At 40.8% G+C, this 25,456-nt stretch overlaps 1 protein-coding gene across 2 annotated transcripts; it reads right to left on the reverse strand.

Annotated features, from left to right (window-relative positions):
- Positions 1–1,154: 1,154 nt before the first annotated feature.
- Positions 1,155–22,158, reverse strand: LOC143036554 (BTB/POZ domain-containing protein 9-like). 2 transcript variants are annotated; one of them, XM_076204059.1, is made up of 11 exons: positions 22,003–22,158; positions 17,374–17,571; positions 15,825–15,954; positions 10,646–10,876; positions 9,910–10,068; positions 9,179–9,293; positions 8,183–8,402; positions 5,734–5,963; positions 3,362–3,551; positions 2,789–2,975; positions 1,155–2,677 (listed from the first exon to the last, which is right to left on the reverse strand). In XM_076204059.1, exons 2-11 carry the CDS (start codon positions 17,553–17,555, stop codon positions 2,390–2,392), a joined length of 1,932 nt encoding a protein of 643 aa, XP_076060174.1. In that variant the 5' UTR covers positions 17,556–17,571; positions 22,003–22,158; the 3' UTR covers positions 1,155–2,389. The 2 variants fall into 2 exon arrangements, with proteins under 2 accessions (XP_076060174.1, XP_076060172.1); XM_076204057.1 differs by lacking the exon at positions 22,003–22,158 and adding an exon at positions 21,595–21,904.
- Between the last annotated feature and the right edge of the window lie 3,298 nt (positions 22,159–25,456).

A 25,456-nucleotide genomic window follows, 5' to 3' on the forward strand; every position in this document is an offset into this window, starting at 1 on the left:
ATTTACCTAGTTGTATCTTACAGGAAGGGGAGCTATGCTCGTGGTGTCCCGTCTCTGTATCTTGCCATCTCTAATTTGCTCTTAAATTCTTGTATTATTTTTGCACACAGCCTTTACTTTTTTTTAGGATTGTCCCCTTTTGGGGCTACAGGTAGCAGGACTCCTAATTCCATCCCCCATCCCGTTTTTTGTCGCCTTTTACAACTCTAAGTGAAAAGACTTGGCGGTAGCATTCTCTTCCCCCACCACAGGGTAAGCGAAAAAAGGAAATGAATATTCAGAGAAATGGTACAGGACAGTAACAAGGTGTTGGGGGACAGCCATAGTATAAAAGTCATCCAGGATGTGCCAAGATAAGAGGGAGGAGGGTGGAGGGGAGTGGAATATATAGGAAATGGAATGGATGAGAGTGGTTTCTATGCCTCTTTCTTTTTGGCTATCCCCGATGTAAGGGGGAAAAAGCCTTTGGTATATGTATGTAATTTTGCACACACTAGTGTTTCGTCTAGTATGTTCCATAAATCCACCATTCTGTGTGTTTGATGCTGTGTTTACTTGCAACATGTTTAGAGTGTGATATGTGATGGGGTACTTTTGGGTGTAGGTTTTGGTTAGGCTTCAGGTACAGTTTGTAGTGACAGTACTGGATAGTATTAGTGATTGTGGTACATGTCTGGTGGACCCGGATCTGCTTGTGTAGCAGTGGTGTGATGTATTATTGATGAGTATTGTTCACATCACCAAATCGGTATTATGTTACAAGATGAAAGGGAAACAGGTGGGTATGGGATGGGTAGAGCCATTGGCTCTCTTGTGAGGAGGAAGAAGTCTTTAGGTACATTGTTCATGCTGATCATGTGCATTGGCCTGGGTTTGATTTAGTGTCACATGTTAGAGGGCATGAGAGCCAAATCCTGGTGTAGTCTTATGTGGGAAGAAGGTTGGTTGAACATGAAGTGGCATGTGAATTTTTGCCTTGTTCTAGAGACCAGGTATTGGCCTCGCAGGGTCACAATTCACGAGTGGAGGTGAGGGTTGGTAAGCTGTGTTTGTGCAATGCAAGGACTTAATCTGTCCTCTAACAATGAAGTGGTACTTGCAACTCCGTGACACCTCCAATACACATTTCAGTATAGGAATATTCACACATAGTATTATGAGTTAACTATTTACTTTCTTCTTAACTTCCAACAATTACCACAAAACAAAGCTTTTATGTAGGTTGGCATGCATAAGCAATTAAGAAGAAAATACTTAAGCTCTATCATTGACAGGTACATTAATTTAACTGCTGAAGCATACTTGATACTCTTTGGTTCCGAGAGGCAAGTGTCCAACAATTAGTAACACGTGTTTTCCAAATGATAAATAGCATTTTATATATCTTTATGACTCAACTATACATCACAGGTCATTTAGCTTCAGCTTTGGCCTTAGAATACAAATCTTCCTCTGAGTTGGTTCTCTACCATGGTGGAGCCTCAGTCTATTTGTATAAATACATTTCTGTATACATCAATTCCTTTTTTGTATAAATCTACATAGAAAACAGGAGAAAACAGGAGGAGAATGACCTTGCATAAAAATATAACAAAAAAATAAATATCTATAATAGAGAAAACCTTTTCACCTGTGTAAAATGGTTTCTAAATTATGTTATATAACAAAAGAGAACATATTCTAGACTTTATATGTTGCTACCATTTCAAATATCTACAAAATAACGATAACTTATTGGCATTCATTTACCAAATTCCATGATAAACATAAAAGTGAGATTCAGCACCTAATACAAAATATTGAAAGAGTATTGTTTCAATATTACCATGTGCTCAAGGGACTAATGACGGTTGGTTGCACGAGCGGTTCTGAGAGATGGGCATCAGAGAGACATCTACCTGGTGCCCATCTTCAAAACCCGTCGACATCTTCACCTCCGCTGGAGATGCGACACTATGTCTTCTGGACTCGACAGATCTCTCCATCAACTTCAACTGTGTTTCATTTATATTTTCACACAAGGAGATCTGACAACCAGTGATTGACAGCTCTCTTCTTCCTCATATAAATCACACCAACATTTCCACACTAAAGCAATGCAGATGTCGTTTAAAAGTTCCTTCCCAAACAGATCTATCAATGAGCCCAAGGACTGTTGTCAACTGCTGTGGGGCTCCAGGTTCCCAGTCAGTGAAACTCAAGGTAATAATTACTATTATTATTAAGGTTCAATTTAAGGCTTCATCAACAGAAGGTGCAGATTTGATGATACATTTTACAATAGCTGAATGATTAATGTTGTCCAAATGTCCTTAAGTCCCATTCCTCCACAAATATGAAAAAGGAAAAGTTCACAGCTATTTTCGCATTTTGAGGCTCCAGGTCAATTTCACCACCGCTCAGCTTCAGGGTTTTCTTCGTTACGTTCACCTGCGAGTGCTTCTGCAGGTGCCTCTTCGCCATTGGCACCCCCAGCTCCACTACCATCAGCACCTCCTTCTGCTTCACCTTGGAATAACTCGCCAACGCCTTCTCCTGCGCCTTCTACTCCATCTTCTTCGTTATTCTGTCTTCTTGGGCGAGCCAGTATAACGGCAAAATCGAGGTTTGCCTGGGGTCGAGGTCTGTTTTCCGAGCCCGGTTGTGCAGGACACTCAAAGTGGACACAATGAAATACCTGTAATAATAATAACACAAGTCACAATCAATCAAGACAAGTCACATGAGTTAGTAATATCTGAATACTAAACACAAGTTTCTTTGACATGATTAATTTTATACAACCTACCTCATTAGCTGTATTATGTGTGCCACTAATCTTTATGTATACGATGATTCTGGGAGTAAATGTGATGGTTTGCCAAGATCTACAAGCTTCTCTTGTTTTGTCAACTAAAATCTCCCAATCTCTTCCATTGATAGATGACTCCATACAATAGCTGTAAGATCTGTCATCGCAGTCCCACAGCAGCAGCCTTTAGAGAAAATGTTAAAAAAAGTGACAGGAAGGGACAAGAGAGGAAGGTGAGGAGGGGGGAGGGGAGAGGAATAAAAGGAAAATATGGGGGGGGGGGGTAGGCTTCCCTTGTCCCTTTGTTATCCTTTACCTGCCAGTCCCCACCCTTTCTAGGAATTTTATATAGTTTGTATTCTTCATCTCTAATTGAAAAAGTTCTAACAAGTGCAATGAAAATTGAATGAAGATGTCCTCAAATGATGTTTACTTAGCCAAAACAATTATTTTCGTATACACACATATGTAGAGTATGAACACACATCAAGTATAATCTCTCACAAAGAAAAATAAAATGACTACTATCTCACGCACTGTAGCACGAACAATGTACAAAGGCGTTCTTACTTGCATGACGAAATCCAGTACGGCTGCCCGAGTTGGATGCAAATCGACCCCGACCCGAGCTGGTGACAGGTGTAACCCGAATCCCAGTCGTAGTTGTATATATCACCATTGAGAAGATTATTGCGACTCCTGCTGACTCCCTCAATCACGACGGCACTTTTGTTGACCAGTGCAATGTTTTCTTTGGGTACTGGGTGAAGAAAAAAAAAGAGTAGCATTGGGTCCTTTTTTTCAACAGATAAAGTTCTTCTCATATTCTTCTTCATCTCTATACATTTTCTCCTCCCCTGTTATGCTCCAGGATCCTTGCTTCCTCTATTATTATTATTTTTTTTTTCAAGCATTCCTAAAATCCCTCCTTACCTTCTTTTATTTTTCCTCGCCTCTCTGACTCGTATGTATTAACCATGTCTACTTACTTTTACTCTTTACTTATTTCATTAGTTGGGAGATGGGGTTGATGAAGGAGTATTGGGATGGTTTGGACACATGGAAAAAATGAGTGAAGAAAGATTAGTAAAAGAGGTGTGGAAGGCAGAGGTGGATGGAATGAACATGAGGGGGGCGACTAAGGATGAGATGGATGGATGGATGAGGTAAAAGGGGCATTGAGAAAGAGGGGGATGCCTGTTGAGGAAGGAAGGGAGAAGATGGAAGATAGGGGTGAGTGGAGAATGGCTGTGTATAGATGCTGTGCGATGTATGGAAGAGAGTGGGGATGGGATGGGGTTAGGGAGTGTGAATGATATTGTGACGCAGCCTGAAGTGATTTCTCCCCGCCTTCACTTTTTCTGCATGAGGGGTTGGAGAGGAGGGGGTGGATAGCCAGTTAAGAACATAAGAAATAAAGGAGACTGCAAAAGACCATAAGGCCTACACTAGGCAGCTCCGTATCCATCACCACCTGTCATCCCCATCCATAAAGTTGTCTAATCGTTTTTTAAAACAACTGGTAGTTTCAGCGCTTACTATGCGAGTCCTGCCCTGTTGTTTTATTATGATAACCTTGTTTGTATCACCCTTGTTATAGCCTTTGATCCACTTGAACACTTCTATTAGATCACCCCGCACTCTGCGTCTTTCCAGAGAGTGTAAGTTTAGGTGCCTAAGCCTCTCTTCATAAGGCAAATTTCCGAGTCCATGTATAATTTTGGTCATTCTTCTGTGTACTGATTCTAGTGAATTTATGTCCATTCTGTAGGACGGAGACCAAAACTGTACCGCATAGTCAAGGATGGGTCTAACTATCGCTAGATAGAGTTTAATAATTACCTCTGCATTTCTATTCGTTACCGTCCTAGCAATGAAGCCTAATGCTCTGTTTGCTTTATTTCTGGCGCTAATGCACTGCTTCCTGGTTTTAAGGTCCGGACTCACCAGAACTCCCAAGTCCCTCTCGCACTCAGATTTTTCAAAAAACGTGTTATCTAAGTTGTATCTATTTTCGGGGTTGTGTAGCCCTACATTTAACACGCTACACTTAGAGATATTGAAGTTCATTTGCCATTTCACCGACCATGTAAAATCCACTCCCATCCATTCCATCCCCACATACTCCACTCCCATTCACCCCCCTCCCTCACTCTTATCTTGGCTCCTGGATGATGGGTCATCCCTACATCTTGCCCACTGCCCTGGGTCAGAAGCAGTGTCACAAGACGCAGCACATCCACAGCAAGCCTGCTTCATTTAATTGGCGACCCTGTCTCTGGCTTCTCATTCAGAAAACAAAAAGAGGGGGAGAAATCCCTTCAGGCTGTGTCAAAATATCATTCATATATACTCCCTCACCCCCACCCCATCCCCACCCACTCCCTTTCATGCATCACAGCATCATCCATACACAACCATTTTCCATTCACCCCTATCTTCTGTCTTCTCCCTTCCTTTCCCAATGCCCCTTTTACCCCATCCATCCATCTCATCCTTGGTCACTCCCTCATGTTCACTCCCTCCACCTTTGCCTTTCATACCTCTTTTATTAATCTTTCTTCACTTGTTCTTTCCATGTGTTCAAACCACCCCAATACTCTTTCATCAACCCTATCTCTAAACTTCCACTATTTGCAGTGATGTCTTTCAAATAATCAAACCTTCAAGTTGCAAAGCTTCGATATAACCATATGACTGAGAGTCCAAGGACTGAAGTTTTATGACTGCCAGATTTGATTAATATATAAATAAAGAACACGTAAATTCCAGGACATTCCAGTCATGTACAGACATCAAATATTTTAAAATCTCAATATTCAACTACTAAATATCGACATTTTAGAGACGTTACTTTGATGTAGTTGGTAAGGTGTATGGGTGTTTATTTATATACCACAAATCACTAACATCCATTTGAGTAACATTAGAACATAACATACCTATAATGCCTTTGAGTAATTCAACTTCTTGTTTACTGAAGTAGGCCTCGAAGGCAACTACATGGAAGACCCTGTTGACCGTATTATGAGTTCCCACTAAGCGGATATATCGAACCACTCGAGCAGGGAAATACAGCGACTGCCATGATCTACAATGGTACCGTGTATGGTCTACTACACGTACCCAATCCTTCTGGTCCATTGACACTTCTATGTAGTATGAATAGGCCCTGTAATACAGAAATAATCAACCTTTCAATAAGGTAACTCATACATACACATACCAAAGGCTTTTTCCCCCTTACAAGTGAGGTAGCCAAAAAACAATGGCATAAAAACCATTCCCACCCGTTCCATCACCAATACACTCCACTCCCCTCCACCCTCCCTCTTATCTTGGCACCTCCCGATGACGAGGAAACTCAGCACCAATAAATGCACACATACACCAAGGACTTCTTGCCTCCCTTACAAGGGAGGTAGCCAAAATAAAAGGCATAAATCCACTCCCACCCATTTCATTCCTACATATTCCACTCCCATTCACCACCCCACCCTCCCTCCCTCTTTTCTTGGTTCCCCCTGGATGACGGGTCATTCCTGCATCTCATCCACTGCCCTGGGTCAAAAGCAATGTAGCAAGACACAGCACATCCACAGCAAGGGGTGAACCCTCTCTGTTCCCTCATGCAGAAAAATAGAAGATGGGGAGAAATCCCTTCAGGCTGTATCAACATATTCACACATACTAATTCACCCCCCATCCCCTACCCAATCTCTTCCATGCATCAAAGTATCATCAATACATGGCCATTCTCCACTCATCCCTATCTTATGTCTTCCCCCTTCCTTCAACAGACATCCCTGTCTTTCCCAATGCCCCCTTTATCCCATCCATCCATCTCATCCTTGATAACCCCCTATGTTCACTCCATCCACCTCTGCCTTCCACACCTTTTACTAATCTTTCTTCATTCATTCTTTCCACGTGTCTGACCCATACCAATACTCTTTCACAAACCCTCTCCCAACTCTTTCCACCATCGCTTTCTTCCTCACTCTATCCAGCCTAGTAACCCCAACCATACTTTTCAGGCATTTCATCTCAAACACATTTAAATTCTTCCTCTCTTATGTTCCATGTCTCTGCCCCATACAGTGCTATTGGCACAATCACCCCTTCATACCATCTCCTCTTAGCATCCATTACCAAATGGACTCTTTAATTCCCTAAGGCATTTAATTGATTCTCTCAATCTAATTCTACCTCCGCTCATCTGTTTCCCGCCACATTTGCCCATAAAATATCTAAAGCTATCCACTTCCTACAGTCTTTCTCCCTTAATACTCATTTCCAATCTGTTGCCATTCTCTCCCCTTGTACATCTCATCACATTACTTTTACCCACATTTATCTTCAACTTCCTTCTTTCACACACATTCCCAAACTATGTCACTAACTTCCTTAATCCCTCCTATGATCCCGCTACAAGTGCAGTGTCTTCAGCAAACAACTGGCTTATCTCTCATTTTTCTTCATTTCCTTTAACCATCTCCAATCCCTGGCCCATTATCGCTCACACCAGCCCATCCATGTATAAATTGAACAGCTATGGTGACATGACACATCACTGGTGAGGTCCCACCTTTACCTCACACCACTTGCTCTCTCCAATTTTTAATTCTAACATAGGTTCTACTACTCTTGTAAAAACCCTTGACTGCTCTAAACATTTTTCCTCCTATCCCATACATCTGTAATACCTTCCACAGTGCCTTCCTATCTATCCTATTCCAATCCATATGGGGGGGGGGCATCATATGCCCTGGGGTGGCACATTTAGGGGGGCGTCAATTCTAGTTTGGACATGCCATCCACAAGGCTGACAAAATAATTATAATGAAAAAAGGTTATAGGAGCCCTGAATATTTCATTGTAATATATGAATTCTGCATTAGAATCAACAGAATATGAAATATTTTCCCTTTATCCTTTGTGCATTTGGGTCATTAAATAAAAATTTAAAATCCATTTAATTATTTCGCAAGCCAATAGCTAAAACAGGCAGCAAGGGATGGTGGATATGGGGAGTGGTGATGGGGGAGAGGGGGCGCCACTGAGAACCTTACCCTGGGGCGACACTTAGTCATGTAAGGACTCTGCTCTTACCCCATTTCATATCTACTTCATTCAATTCTACAAGGCAGCAATGCACTTCAAATTGTCCACAGTAACACCTACCTGAATTCATCTGCTACTTTTTAATTCCCATTGGGATGAAGATCTCCAATATTTAAAAGCTGGGAGATAATCTAATTCTGGCAAATGCTGATTTTTATTGCAACTAAAGAGCTTCTCCCGACACATACAATAAATGCCTTGTACAATACGACTATAGTTCCATGTGTTACCTCTATTTACTTTTCAATCTTGTGCCTACAAACTCACCTGTGATCTCTATCCCACAGGAGTATCCTCATGTGGTTGATTATGCACTGCATGCCAAGTTTGATGAGTACCCCTTGGCCGTTATTGTCGTCAATGGGATGCCTGGTGAAACCCCGATCCATATCGTATACGGACACGTTTCCATCAAGCAGATTAGTTTTCATTTCGCCTTGGAGTACCTGGGCACCCTTCTTGGCTTTAGCGACGTTTTCACCTGGCACTGGGAAAAAATTCCACTCGTTTAAATTCACGCTGGTGTAATACGACACGTACACACAATATACACAAATCAAATGAAAAAAAGATCATGAAAATTATGGCACATCATGAAAGCCGGGTGATGAACTAGAGGCTGTGGCTGGTTTCCCGGGGAGTGAGTCTCCTCCAAAAGAGACCTGGGACAATAATTTGATTGATTGCAGTTGATGATGACGGGGGGGGAGCGGGTGGTTGTTTGAAGTGGTGAGCAGGTTTGGCTGTTGGATCATGCTGAGGAACAGCCAAGCCTTGCTGCACTGATTATAACCCAAACAATATTGTGTGGGGCATAGCAATCCTTCATCCCTGAGGTACTGAGATAGTAGAGGTGTTTTGAATGGATTTCTATTCATTTCCTATCAATCAATCTGTTGCCCCAGGTTTCTCTTGCAGGAGAACTATGGACCCCTGGATGGACCCGTGGGTCACTCAGAGTAGAAATGCTGTTGTTATTAAGGGATTGCTAATGTGGAAATGGAATGGGTGGGAGTGGTTTCTATGTCTTTTTCTTTTTGGCTACCCCCCGTGTAGGGGGAAAAAGCCTTTGGTATATGTATGTATGTATGCTAACGTGGAGCTCTGTTGGATGCAGTGTTCAGTGTCATTTGTCGAGTCTGCTTCTGTATCAGCTCAATGCTGTGGCCAGGCCTAGTCTGTGTTGATTATGTCTTCAAAGTATAACTTCACACCCTAAAAAACACAACAGTACAAACAACAAAATACAACTTTTAAACATACTTAGGTAGCCTCGATACTGCAAGTCCATATCCCGCGACTCATTTCGAGCTTTAATGGCATCGAGTATTTCGTCTGGGGATATGAGACCTGTTGGTCTGACCACATTCAGCAAATCCTGTAACATATAATCAAAATATTATACAAAGACACAAAAAATTCTTAAGTTATATAACTGTCTTCCAAATCTTGCCTACCTTTGGTACTCCAATTATGATGATGCTATGGTTTAATGTCACAAACTCTCATATTAGGCTAGGATGGTGCCCCTCACAGAAGACTTTGCAGTGTGGAATTTAACTCCAATTATATCAAACAATAACTTACAAATGACTAATGATGGGTACCTACATGTAGTGGTCCTGCAAGATGGACAGCTAACCTGCACATTGTCAAAACTCATCAACCTCCTCACCTCTATTAAAAAGTGCAGCCCTGAGGGGTTGACATTTTGTCTCTGGACTAGACCCATGATCTCTACCAACTTGAACTGTATTCCTCACATTTTTTTTCACACTTAGACAGCTGACAACTATCAACTCCTCCCTTCTTACCATTTTCAATTGGTGACATGGAAAGTCTCCCACACTAATAAAATACATACAACAGTCTAAAGTTTCTTCCCACAAGGATCTATGGCTGGGCCTGAGGGCCACTTCCAGCCACCGTGGAACAACGAGTTTTGTGTTTAGCGAAACTTGAGGAAACAATCAATCAATCAATTAAAAACTTACAGAAAGGCTGATAAGAGGTAGTCTGATCTGCTTCAGTATTTCCTGCACCTGCTCCTCTGGAAGGTCTGGATTATGCTTTACCCATTCTTGTACACCTTGGAATATGTGCACTTCTGGTGCACAAAAGGAGTCTCGACTGATGACGGATTTGAGCGCTCCCTGAGTTTTAAATTGGAAAATATCAATTAAAAATTGCCCCTATTTTTTTTTTTTTTTTTTTTAGTCAATACTCATACTGAAGTCCTGACTGCATAGTTATTTGGGATTTGATTAGTGATTAGTGTGTGAGCAAAATTTTGATGCAGCCCGAAGGGATTTCTCCAAAAAGAAAAAGGCATAGAAATCACTCCCACCCATTTCATTTCCCATATATTCCACTCCCCTCCACCCTCCTCCCTCCCTCTTATCTTGGCACCTCCTGGATGATGGGTCATCCCTGCATCCTGTCCACTGCCCTGGGTCAGAAGCAGTGTCGCAAGACACAGCACATCCACAGCAAGGCCGCTTCATAAAATCAGCGACCCCCCCTCTCCGTCCCCTCATGCAGGAAAGGAGAAGACAGGGAGAAATCCCTTTGGGCTGCGTCAATTTTTTTTCTCATACATACTTCCTCACCCTGTATGAAACTAGTCAGAAATAAACTTAGATTCTGATTTACGTCTTCCTCACCCACCTTCACCAACCTGTCACAATGCCTCAACAATATATATATAAACAATATGGAAAGCAAACTTACTGGCGATAGTGAATTAAAAGATTCATGCTTCAGTATATCTAGAGCACTCTTGTCCATGAAGTCCTCACAGACAGACCTAAGATTGACCAAGTTGTACAAGGAAGCCATGTCGTATATAAGGCAGATGTTGGGAATACAGAGTGCATCTTTCAAGTAGTCACAGATGGCAGATTCAAAATCTTCGAAGCCATACTGATGGGCTAAGCCAAGAATGTCGAGAACGACTTCCTCCTGAAAAGTATAAGGATTAAAAATAAAAAACAAATATTGTGACTAAACCAAATTAAATACATAACATTACAGTAAACCCTCGATATGATTGATCTCAATATACTGAATATTGGATATAATGGGCAAGAAATCTGACCTAAGAAACTCTCGCTGTAATGGATTTTCATCTGTTATAGCGAGGGATTCTTGCTTATAACATATCTTCGGACATAACGACAGAACCGTCCCCATATTGTCCGTTACATCGAGGGTTTACTGTAATTTCCAATCCTAATAATTTCTAATACCGGACAAACTTCAGGATGTAACAGATCTGTCCAGTATTTCCATTGGATATAACGGATCTTCGGATATAACGACAGACCCGTCCCCATATCGTCCGTTATATTGAGGGTTTACTTTACCAGTGTCATTGCTACAGGGCACTTCTTCAGTAAGGCCAGACAGCAACAGCAGACTACCTCAGGTGCTTTGTTATATGGCCCTCCCACCTCATCACTTATTCAAGAAATTTATGTAGCAGACAAGATGACCATCCTTTTGTGCTATAGTAAAATTCCTTTTATCTGACCTTCGAACATCCGACTAGTCCAAACATCCGACTTTTTTCTTCAATGTCCCAATTCGGATAAAAGTTGAATTTGTCCAAACATCTGACCATGGAGTGGATGTTTAGTTGTTGCCATCGCCACTACCGACTCATGGAGCTCAAATCGGCTGTTATTTTCATGGGCATTTCAGTGTTTGCTTACGTTTGGCCTTTGGTGGTTGTTTCTCCTCCACTCTGTTGTTGTTTATTGTACTGTAAATAAGTGAAAATGTCCCAAACATCCAATCTAGGGAAGGTCACACCAAGGTTGGATAAAAGGAATTTTACTGTATCATTTCCTCGTACATATACAACCACTCTCCATTAACTCCTATTTTTATACTCTCTTCCTTGCCTGACAGACACTCCTGCATCCAATGCCCCCCTTCACCCCATCTATCCATCTTATTCTTGGTCTTCCTCTTCTTAAGTTTCCTCCATCTTGAAATCATAATATACAGAATAACCCATCTTTTCCTTTCTTCGACAACTAGGTTTTTCGAATGTGTATTCCAACTTCTAGTTTGTTCATTCCTTATAACGACTTTAACTGTACAGTGGAACCATGCATTTGGTGCATAATTGCTATATATATATATATATATATATATAAAAATACGAGCATGAAATTGAAATATAATAAACCATGAGGGAAATGCCAATTTTTACCACAACCGTCGTAACTCACTTTTTTTTTAATACATATTTTTTTGCCTACAACTGAAGGTTATTGCTTTTAATCTTTATTGAACATAGAAAGATCACATACACATAGAATAAAGAATGTGACACCAACCTGTGGGCCATTAGGGAGGTGAGTGAGCGAGATGATTGCTTCCGTTATTTGAGACTATGAATGAGGGGGGGTTACTGACCTCTGCCTCGCCCCACTGCCCCATCTGATTCCTCACCACTCACACCAGCACTTCCTGAGGTCGTTGATGTCATATCAGATACACTTGCTAAATTGTCACTGAAGTCGAGAAGTTACAGAAAAGGAGGTGCAATTACAAACAAAGGACAAACTATAACGAACATAACGGTCAGACAACAGGAAGCCAAAATACACACCACCAAATGTGTTAATTTGGTGGCTAATTAAATAGGGAGGCAAATGATTGATGTGACCTATATGAAATTGCCAAAGCAAAATGCGTGGTTCCACTGTATTCCCCATCTCCCCCTTTCCCTCATACGGAGAGCCGGCATTGTATGATTGCCCCATCCTCCTATCTATCCATATTCCAAGATCCTCTATTTTCTTTCTGCTATCAAGAGAAAGGAATACCAAGAGATCAAGAATGAGGAGGATGAATGGGGTGAAAGGGGCACTGAATGCACACAAGAAAGAAAGCATACATACACATACCAAGGCTCCCCCTTACAAGGGAGGTAGCCAAAAAGGGAAAGACATAAAATCATTTCCACCCATTCCATCCCTGAATACACTCCACACCCCTCCACCCTCCCTCTTATCTGAGCACCTCCTGGATGATGGGTCATCCCTGCACCTTGTCCACTGCCCTGGGTCAGAAGCAGTGTTGCAAGACACAGCACATCCACAGCAAGGCCGCTTCATTAAATTGGCGACCCCCCCTCTCCGTCCCCCATTGCATAAAAGGAGAGGACGGGGAGAAATCCCTTCGGGCTGCGTCAAATTTTGCTCACACACACTACCTCACCCCCCATCCCCCCACCCATTCCACCTCATGCAATCACAACATCATCCATATACAACCATTCTCCATTCACCCCTGTCTTCTGTCCTCTCCCGTCCTTCTCCAACAGACATTCCCCTCTTCCCCAAAGCCCCCTTCACCCCATCCATCCACCTCATCCTAGGACATCCCCTCATGTTCACTCCCTCCACATCTGCCTTCCATACCTCTTTTACTAGTCTTTCTTCACTCATTCTTTCCATGTGTCCAAACCATCCTAATATTCTTTCATCAACCCTATCTCCCAGCTCTTTTTCCACCCCTGTTCTCCTCCTCACCTCCTCATTTCTCACTCTATCTAGCCTAGTAACCCCCATCATACTTCTCAGACACCTCATCTCAAACACATTCAAACTCCTTCTCTCTTCCTCTCTTATGTTCCATGTTTCTGCTCCATACAGTGCTGTTGGCACAATCACTCCTTCATACAGTCTCCTCTTAGCATCCATTCCCAAATGTCTATTCCTCATTACTCTTTAATCCACCAAGGCATTTACTCGCTTCTCTCAATCTACATTCTACCTCCACCTTCACTCCACCTTTTCCTGCCAAATTTGCACCCAAGTATCTAAAACTATCCACTTCCTCCAGTCGCTCTCCCTTAATGCTCACTTCCAGTCTACTGCCACTTTCACCCCTTGTACATCTCATCACCTTACTTTTACCCACATTTATCTTTAGCTTTCTTCTATCACATACTCTCCCAAACTCTGCCACCAACTTCCTCAATCCCTCCTCCGATCCTGCCACAAGCACAGTGTTGTCCACAAACAACAGCTGGCTCACCTCCCACTTTTCTCCATTTTCTTTAACCATCTCCAATCCCTGACCCACTACCCTTGCATTCACCTCTCGCACCACCCCATCCATGTATAAGTTGAACAGCCAGGGCGACATAACGCATCTTTGACGAAGTCCCACCTTTACCTCGAACCACTCACTCTCTCCATTTCTAATCCTGACACAAGCTCTACTACTCTCATAAAAACTCTTGACAGCTCCCAAAAGCTTTCCTCCTATCCCATATATCTGCATAACCTCCCACAGTGCCTTTCTGTCTACCCTATCATAAGCCTTTTCCAGATCCATAAAAGCCCAAAAAACATCCTTCCCCTTTCCTATAGCTTTCTCACATATCTGTCTTACCACAAAGATCTGATCTACACAACCTCTACCTGCCCTAAAACCAAACTGTTCCTCACCAATTACTCCTTCTGTTCCTCTCCTAATCCTCTCAATCAAGATCCTCCCATAAGCCTTCCCAACTACACTTAACAAGCTAATCCCTCTGAAACTACTACATTCACACTTGTCCCCTTTTCCCTTGTAAAGAGGAACTATACAGGCACTCCTCCAGTCCTCCGGCACTCTACCCTCTCTCCAGCAAACATTAAATAACCTCACCAGCCAGTCCACCATCACTGTACCTCCCTTTTTCAGACATTCTGCATGGCATCCATCCAGACCAGGTGCCTTACCTGCTTTCATCATCTTAACTTAACAACTGCCTTCACCTCATCCTTCCTTATTTCTCCTCCATTCTCTTCACTCATCACTCTCATTTTCTTCGCATTTCCCACTGCAGCTATCTTTCCCTCCCTATCCTCCTTCACATTTAGCAACTCCCTAAAATATTCTGCCCATCTTCCCCTTACTGCCTTCTCTTCCATTATCATCTCTCCATCTGCACCTTTTACCTTTTCTTCTCTACTTGATTCGCCTCCTCTTCCTCTCTTAATTTCTTTCCAAAACATCTTTTTATTACTTTCAAAATTTTCTGTAATACTCTTACCCCATTTCACATCTGCTCTCCTCTTTGCCTCCTTTACCTTTTAGTTTACTTCTTTTTTCTTTGTACCTCTCATATGACTCCCTCGTCCTATTTTGTAACCAATCTGTGAAAGCTTGCTTCTTCTCTTCTACAACCTTCTTTGAGAGAGAAAGAAAGAAAAAAATTAGAACAAGAGTCAAAAAGATAAGAGTGGATGAAGAGACTGATACAGCTCAAAGGGATGTTTTTTCTCATCTGCTCCATACGGTATTTAATGTGAATGGTGGAGAAAGGGGGAGGGGGATTGCTTGCCATATTATAAAAAAAAATGTGATAAACCACCTCCAGCTTGCACTGCTGTGAAGGCACAATGTCTTTCTGTATTGCCTTTGATCCAAGTAGTATGGTGGGAGACAGATAACCTTTTATCCAGAAGGTGCTAAGAGAGACAGGGCAGTGAATTGGTTTTCAATGGATGTATACTTTGACTTGGCCACCCTACTTTTGGCAGAGTGAGGCCCTTTGGTACATATGTACATACCTAAAGGTAATTTCCCTTATAAGAAGAATGGCCAACCAAAACATGCACTCATCCTTCACCTCTCTTACACCCACTTTTTGTTCCTTTTATCTTAGCTCCTTGTGAGTGGGTCATCTCTATTCCCTACCCACTTCTCAGGTAATTTTTGGCTACAGGTTGGGAGTTAACTTGGCATAAGACAGACCATTACACAACTATGTACAAGAACATTTCTTCACTGAGAAAACAGACTGCTGCCAACTACCACGAGACCAGAGGTTTCCAGCAGAACCCCGAAAGAACAGATAGCCAAAAGAACCATCAGAATGAACAGAAACGATAGCAGTTACCTTTTCAGAGCTGAGATTGACCCATCCTGTATAGATGTACTTAAGCAAAACTTTGAAAGCCGTCAAGTTGGCATCCTTTATTTCAACTTCAGCCTGGTGAGTCTCACGCAGTCCACCAAAAAGGAGTGCTCTGACCAAGGAAGAAAAAATAAAAATAAATAATTATACATACATATACCAAGGGCTTTTTCCCCCCTTACAAGGGATGTAGCCAAAGTCAAAAGCATAAATCCATTCCCACCCATTTCATCCCCACATACTCCACTCCCATTCACCACCCCTCCCTCCCTCCCTCTTTTCTTGGCTCCTCCTGGATGACAGGTCATCCCTGTATCTTGCCCACTGCCTTGGGTCAGAAGCAATGCAGTAAGACAGCATATCCACAACAAGGCCACTTCATTTAATTGGCAACCCCTCCCCCCTCTGTCCCATCATGCAGTAAAAGAGAAGACAGAGAGAAATCCCTTTGGGCTGTATCAAAATATTATTCATACATACTCCCTAACCCCCCTCCCCATCTCCAACCCAATCCCTTCCATGCATCACAGCATTCTCCAAACACAACCATTTTCCATTCAGCCCTATCTTCCCATCTTCTCCCTTCCTTAATAGAAATTCCCCTCTTTCCCAATGCCCCTTTTACCCCATCCATCCACCTCTTCTTTGGTTGCCACCTTATGTTCAGTCCATCCACCTCAGCCTTCCACACTTTTTTTTAACTAATTTTTCTTCACTCGTTCTTTCCAAGCCATCCCAGTACTCTTTCATCAACTTTATCTCTCAGCTCCTTTTGCACCCCCACACTCCTCCTCACCTCCTCATTTCTCACTCTCTCCAGCCTAGTAACCCCTACCATACTTCTCAAGAGTTTTCATCTCATATACATCTAAGCTCTTCCTCCCTTATGTTCCATGTTTCTGTCCCATACAGTGCTGTTGGCACAATCACTCCTTCATACAACTCCTCTAAGATTCATTAAAATAAGGTAAGTAATTAGTTACAAAATTAGATTTAATAAGTCATTAATTCTAAGTTACATACACCCAATCATTGGTGTCGCATATTTCAGAAGCAATGGACAACACTCAATGACTGAATAAACTTCTGGGGACTATATCAAGGTATATTATCTACTCATGTTTCAATCAAGGTAAATTATCTACTTATGTTTCACTAAGTGGAACAACTGCACTCCTACACTGGCTGGCAAAAGTCCTAAGCCCCTCTCTCAGATATCTCTGGGAAGAAAATTTGGAAAGTTGTCTGTGTTGTGTTTGTTTGGGACTTTTTCTGTCATTAGCCAAAATTAGTAGTGGGGAAGGGAGCAGTCACCAGTTGTCAGTTCTCCATGTATGAAAAGGTGCAACAAATACTGGTAAGGTTGACAGAAAGAGATCAAACGAGAGAGCCAATATATTTCAAGAATGGGCAGTTCAACTGTCTATTTTGCAGGCACAACCCACTCAGGTTCCTGTTTATGTCCTTCAGCCACTAAAGAATACAAAAGATCCAATTAAGAATGGGAAAAGCAAGTCCTGAACAGACTCACCTAAAATAATGACTTCTGGAAGCAAGTATTACTTTGTGTGCATGGAATGTGTGACCCCCTACATTGAGGGTCACATCGCTGTATTCATCATTGAGATAGAGGGCACCGATATCGTGGGACAGGTTGCTTGAGTGGTCCACTACCCCACCTGGATAGGGCAGTCCAAGGTGCACATTGGACATGCTGAGCACCTCCAACCTGCAAATATTAACATGAATTAATTTGCGGTACCATCAAGAATAAGAAGAAAAAACTACTATACCACTGCTCTTAACAATACATACACATGCCAAGGGCTCCTTCCCCCTTACAGGGAAGGAAGACAAAGTCAAAGACATAAATCCACTCCCACCCATTTCATCCCCACATACTCCACTCCCATCACCACACCTCCCTCCCACTTTTCTTAGCTTTTCCTGGATGACGGGTCATACCTGCATCTCACTCAGTGTCCTGGGTCAGAGGCAATGCAGCAAGACACAACACATCCACAGCAAGGCTGCTTCATTTAATCAGAGACAGCCCCCCTCTCCATCCCCTCATGCAGAAAAAGAGAGGACGTAAAGAAATCCCATAGGGTGGCATCAGAATATCATTCACACATACTCCCTAACCCCCTCCATCCCCCACCCACTCCCTTCCATGCATCACAGCATCATCCATACACAACCATTCTCCACTCACCCCTATCTTCTGTCTTCTCCCTTTCTTCCTCAACAGACATTCCCCTCTTTCCCAACACCCCTTTTAACTCAACCATCCTTGGGTGCTCCCTCATGTTCACTCCACCCACCTCTGCCTTCCTCACTTCTTTTACTAATCTTTCTTCACTTATTTTTTCCATGCGTCCAAATCATCCCAATACTCTTTCATCTGCACAATCACCCCTCAGCATCCATTCCCAAATGTCTATTTTTCATTACACTCTTTTAATCCACCAAGACATTTAATTGCTTCTCTCAATCTACATTCCACCTCCACTCCTCCCTTTCCTGCCACATTCACCCCCAGAGTATCTAAAGCTATCCACTTCCTCCAGCCTCTCTTCCTTCATACTCACTTCCAATTTGCTGCCATCCTCTCCCCTTGTACATTTCATCACCTTATTTTTACCTACATTTATCTTCAACTTCCTTCTTTTACAAAGTGGAACTATACAGGCCAGTCCTCTGACACTCTACCCTACGACCTCACCATCACTGCACCTCCCCCATTTAGACACTGCATGACATCCATCCAACCTAGGGGCCTTACTTGCTCTCATTATCTTAATAACTGCTTTCATCTCATCTTTTCCAAATTCTCCATTTTCCTCATTCAACACCGTCACCTTCTCAGCGCCTCCCACTGCAACCACCCCTCCCTCCTCCACACTTCCCCTCACCACAATCTTCTCCATTATCATCTCTCCATCTGCACCCCATACCTCCTCTCCACCACTTGACTCACCTAACCTTCCTCTCCAAAACATCTTTTTATTACTTTCAAAATTTTGTTATACTCTTCTCCCATTTCACTGTTAAACTGTTAACAATCATAAAATAATAATTATATATGTATATACCAACAGTCTCCTTACCCCTCATAATGGGGGGGGGGCCTGAGTTAAAGCATATGTGCATGCATACACACACACACAAGAGAAAGATGTGGAAGTGTTGATAAAAGACAACCTGTCACTTGATGGATATATCAGCAGGATTGTGGGAGAGACATACATATACTGTAAATTTGTAAAGCAGTCCAGGCAAAATTTTATATATATATATACCCGGTATATAATATATATATATATATATATATATATAATATATATATATATATATATATAATATATATATATAACTTCAAAAATATCTGTAATCCTCAAAAAAGTAAGTTCAGATTACAAAAGATATTTTCACAAATCATAATAATTAACGGCTACAGATATTTTTGAAGTTCAATAAATAAATGTACAAATACATGTATATTATTTTGCTGGGAATGTTTTACAAATTTAAAGTATATGACATCTTTGTTTTGATGGAATAATTATTTTGTAAGAACCTTCTGGAGCTACACAAGTGACCTGAAAGAGCTGCATGTGGCTCCTGAGCCGCATGTTGCTGACCATTGTGCTAAGCCAATTCTGTGTAAATATGGTTTAATGTTGAGTGGTGATCCCAAGTGAGGACCACAATGGAAATAAGCGTACATGCTTTTTGTGGTATCCTCGGCAATTTGCATTTATTATTCCGAACTATGTGTTCTTGTCATTATTTGCACTTCATGTACATTGATTCATTGCCAAATAAAGTCTATCTATCTAACTATCTGAACATACGTGTGCCAGTACTATTCTTATTTGTTCTGCTAGGGATTTCTCCGTTGGGTTGAATTCCAGAGGAGTTTAGTGATATACATAATTTGATGGTCTAATTTGGAAGGCTTGTTTTATGATTCAAGTGTGTTAAGTTTTTACACAGATATGTTGTGAGGTTCTGGGGGACATATCATTGTATAGGTTTGAATAGAACACTGCCGTTTTTTTTATACAGAGATTTTTTTTATTTATGTGAGGGATACATTTCTGAAGGGTTCGCATTATGTAAAAACTGCATAAAGTGAACAGTTAAGTTTTACTATTGCTTACCGTACTTGATTTTTTACATCATGTTATTCTAAATAATTTGTAATATGAAAAAATTTCTATGTTTTTACCTCATGTTATTACAAAATCGCACATTCTAAACATGCATAAATCGAGAAATCCCTATATTTGGATTTAGCGAGCATTCCTGTTGATATGCAGTTTTCCAAGGTCTTCAGTTAGGTTTGGTTAGCAATTACCTAGTATATGCTGTGATCTACAGAATACCACCATACTGACAGTGACACTAATAAAAAATGCACTGTTTACATATCAATAATGAGAATCTAATTCACCATTATATCACAATTAAACAAAGCTGAAAAATGGCGCAACATGAAAAAAGAAATGTACTACTCCAAGTTCTACAATAAGCTGCCCCCCCCCCCAAACATCTCATACAAATACATTCATTTCATAAAACAAGCACTCCATGATAGGTCTCAACATTTTATACATTACCAGGCTCCGACAGACTTGAGAAATCACTTCCAAGACAAGTATGGACCACAATAGCACAACTGCATCTAGGTCACCACCTAGCATCAAAACAGTGACGAGATATATATGGCCTATCAACACTCTTAAATGCCCCTGATACAACTACCACCCATAAAACATGAACCACTTCAATCTATGCTGCCCTACGCTCACCTAATCAAGACATCAATACAAAATCTCTAATCCACATGGCTTGTCACCTGAACTGGCGGTTGCAGATCTTCTGATTGAGATACTCGACAATGTATTGATTGTTATCTATGGGAGGATCATTTCCATTTTATGGCATGCAGAATTTTTAGGTTAGGTCAGGTTAGGTTTTAGATTAATTTTCATTTCTTACCTCTCTTAAGATGTTGAAATCAATTGCATGCCGTAAAACAGAAAAAGATCACTAAAGGCAGACAAGGCAGATAGTGATCCACCCATAATACCTATAATCTTAAAATAACACCTACAATTTCAAAACTAGACTAGAAAGGACTACCAATTATATAAAATAATGCTTCTGGGCTTACAAAAAGAAAAGGTCAATAAGACAGAAAAATATCCCTCCACTGGACAATAAAATCAAGAATAATATCCATCTTCTCATTCATAAAAAGTAACAAGACCTAGACAATTCTAGTATCTGAAAGATTGAATTGAATTCTATCTGAACTATTTGAACTCTCGACTAACATCTGAGTTATGCATTGAATAACACTAAACATTTGAACCATTCAATAACATGAAAGAAAATGTCAGAAAAAATGTCCCAGGACTATTTAACATGCACACAGCTATTGTACATGACACTTTAGATATTGAAGGCAAATATTAATAAAAACAATTCTATAGGAATAGGAGGGCCTACAGTCAAGTAGTAATTGTGATTAAAGAATATAAACTACAAATTGAAACAAGGGAGTGAGTCTTCTCAAAGCATAAAACAAGTCAACATGTCTTTCTAAAATGGAAAGTTTATTAACACACTTGGATGACAGTATCAACAAAACTAAAGAAGTAGAAAGAAACAAAACAATTCCTTTTTAATTAAAGGAATTAAAGTCGTATGATAGTTTCGCCTAATACAGCTGGTTGATTACCTTTGGTACACCTTCTGAAATGCTGTTATCACGTATTCCTTGCAACACAAATGCATTATCCTGTACCATCTATCATGACCTTAGTTCTCCACCGATGCATTTTTCCTTCGTACACCAATTTTCAGCGATGAACAATAATTTCTCTTATGCACCACTATTAACTCCTTATGACTACCGGCACAAGTACACTGCAATAAACATCTATTGCTTGAACAACCAAAGTGCCCAAAACACTTAAGGACTCATCTCCAGGTATTTTGTTTTGCACGTACACGTAACTGCGAATGCATCTTCCCATTCATTTTGGGGTAGTCGTTACATGCAATGGAACTTGATACCTGAAACTTGCACTGCAATCATATCACACATTAATGAAATGCCTTTTACCAAAGCAATACATAGACTTACAAGTTTACGGATGTCTTTCCTCTGAACCTTCCAGAAATTGTGAACGTACGAAAACAATCTCAATTGTTTATATCATCACTCTTCGCACCCAACTCCTCCCTGCACACCCGCTCTAACATACAGTAATTGTAAATTTGTGGTAGTGGCGTCGTCTGTTCACCTTGCCAACTGAATAATCAAAAGTATCATTCTTTGGTAGGATAAATACAAAATATTCTATAGTATTCATAGTACGTATTTTATTGTTATAACAAAAGCTTCGATGTCCATGCATTAAATATCTACTTGAACGCCATATCTAGCGCCAGATTTAAACACAACATACCTGTTCAACAGACTGGAGGCTTCTTGCAGAGCGTGTGTTTTTGAATGGTCAGTATTTGCACATTCATTTTTCGATATTAATTGACGTTGAAATGATAATTAAATTTTTTATTAATTCTGAGATGGTGTTAATACTAGTTCATGACAATTATTTTTCGTTTTACTTAGGAAAACAAACAAGATATAATAGAAAGTTATGCTCTCAAATGGCGTGAGGTCAAATTTGATGCTTGGGAAATCGGACGCAAAACGTTCATACGTTGCTGACTCACAACAACAGGATATGGAGGGCTGGTACCGCACGGGAGTTGCTCAAAGAGTTCAGTGTGTACTAGCAGAGGGATTGCCATTGTGGCTACTACTAAGCACTTGGTAAGAAGAGGTTAAGACAACTTATTTTCCTCAAGACTTAATCTCCTCTTTTTCATCAATATAATATTACAACAACTTTATACATAGGCGAGATGACTCGCCGGTGAATATAGTCTCTGAGTAAGAAAGGCAAGTTATACATCAAAGACAAGGGGTGACTATATGTTACATAATGGTAATAGTAACGTGTCACTACAAGTGTTCGCCATCACGTGGTCAGGCGAATCTCTGGTTGAGTCATCGCTGGTACTGCACGTGAGTTCCTCAAGGAGACTTTGTCCCACCCGTGGGCCTCAAGGAAGCTTTTGTCGACGTAATTGACGCACGCGGTGGTTGGGCTACCTATGAAGGCCATTCATTTGTAATGCAGAATTACAATCCAACTTATTCAATGTGCGAAGATGCACATTAAATATTACTCATACAGTAACTATTATGTATTGTTACACATATGGTCCCAACACAGAGTGAAAGACTTAAGCAAGATCGAGAGAATGCAAAGGGCGGTAAGCAAACTGGTCCCCAGCCTGGCAGATAAACCATATGAGGAGAGACCAAAAGCACCGGGTCTGCCAACTTTGAAAGATCGAAGAGAAAGAGGTGATAGTTTCCATATATTCATAAATACCTGGAATAGCGTAGGAAATGATATAGCCCAAGCTATATCAGAAGAGATCTGATTAAAGATGGGAGGCCTTTAAGAGGTCATGGAAGCAAATTAAGAAAGACCATTTGTCTACAGGATGTGAAGAAATAGTTTTCCATATAGATGCATAAATACCCGGAATAGCTTAGGAAATGATATAGCCCAAGCTTAAACAATACACGAGTTCAAATCTAAATATGATAATTGGAAATCAAGAATAAAAAATAGCCTAGGTATGATAAAGAGAGAGAGAGAGAATAGGAGACGGGACCCAACGACTTTTGCTTCCTTCTTGTATACTATAATTAGGTAAATAGAAAAGGCAAAAAAAAAAAGAAAAAAAAGAGGAACTTTCTTATCCTCTTCTCTATTTTAAGATGAGGGGACGAAGAGGAAGGGTCGACATATAAATGAACTGGTGGGTATGGGTAGGCCAGCCTCGGTTGTAGGAGCTGCTGTGGTTGTACTGTCTTGTTGCATTTCTTCTGACTCGGGGAGTGCTTGCGCTCGCGCACACGCACACACACACACACACACACACACACGGGTCACTACGAGCATACCTCTGTTCCTGTATAATACAACTAGGTAAATACAAACACACTAGAGTAATGACGTTACGGGTTGTAAAAGCGACATCTTGACTTCAATCTAGCTTATCTATGGTGTTAAACAATTAGATAATGCTTATTATTGTCTTCTTTTTTCTATTGATTATTGATGGTAATAAACTATATCTGTAATCGCATAATTGCACGCTCGAAAATCCGTGAGGACGACATTACGTCATGTTTGTCGTAATTTTTGGGTGATGACTTTTTCGGTCAATCGCGCTTTGGAAATGTGCTTCGGATTAGAAAGAAATAGCAATAATTAAGAAAAAGAGTATTACAAATATATGACATTGATTTATCCTAAATAGGTGAAGAACCACCAAACGTTTTGTTTTCATATTATGACATTTTCTGAAAAAAAGAACAGTATTGTAACTTGTTTGTAGACGGTCGGAGTGAAACGTAAACACAGTGCGTAATGTCTGCTTTTGAATACTTAAATTGTGACAAACGAGCAGTGTTGTTGTGTTACATATGTGTTACCGGTGTATTTTTCTACCTAACTTGTTATTCATTTGGTAAAGTGAATTGAAACAGTGCTTCACCAATGGAACAACAATTTTGTTATCATTGCAATCCAGGATTTACAGAGGAAGAGAAAGGTAAGCAGATCACAAATCGTTGACGTTTGTTTACGTTAGGCAAAGGGATTAAATTTGTTTTGAAGAAAAGAGAGATATATTTAGGACTATATTGGAGGTTGAAGCGAGGAAATATTGAATGTCGAAATGCAGTGTTGGTTTTTATACATAAATATTAGATGAAAAGAAGGAATGTGCTGGTAAGAATTTTATGGTACCGTCTTGTTCCCTGTGCTGAGTCGTGACTGTTGCCCTACGCGGTAGATATAACATTCTCTGCATTTTTTTTTTTTTATCAAGAATGGGCATTTTTGTTCAGCTGTGGTAACGACAGCATAACCAGGGGTTTAATTACTCGAGTATAGAAATGACTGACAACATCAATTGGGCATCTCACGACAAATATATAAAAGCTCAATCCTTGATCACACCCACATTCACTTCCGAAAGTCGTGTATGCGCGCATGTAATTTTTTACCTAATTATATCTTACCGGAAGGGGAGCTATGCTCGTAGTGCCCTGTCTTTGTATTTCGAAGTGTGCACCCGCGCGCATGTGTATGTGTGTGTGTGTGTGTATGTATGTGTATTTACCTTGTTGTATCTTACGGGAAGGGGAGGTACGCTCGTTGTCCCGTCCCTGTATCTCGCCATATCTAATTTGCTCTTAAATTCCTGTATTGTTATTTGCACAAACTATTGTTTCGTCTAGTATGTTTCATATATCCAACACTGTGGGGGAAAGCTGTTTTTTCAGGTCTCTTCTATAACTGTCCTTTTTAAGTTTCTTTTCATGTCCTCTTGTATTTCTCTTATCCTAATTTAGTAAGTCTTCTTTATCAAGGAGTTGCATGCCTCTCATGATTCTGTATGGTCGATAGGTCACCTCTTTCTCTTCTTTGTTCCAGAGTCGGTAA

This window comes from Oratosquilla oratoria, chromosome 20 (genome assembly GCF_046742065.1).
Source record: "Oratosquilla oratoria isolate Oo_2021 chromosome 20, ASM4674206v1, whole genome shotgun sequence".
NCBI classification, from domain to species: Eukaryota; Metazoa; Arthropoda; class Malacostraca; order Stomatopoda; family Squillidae; genus Oratosquilla; species Oratosquilla oratoria.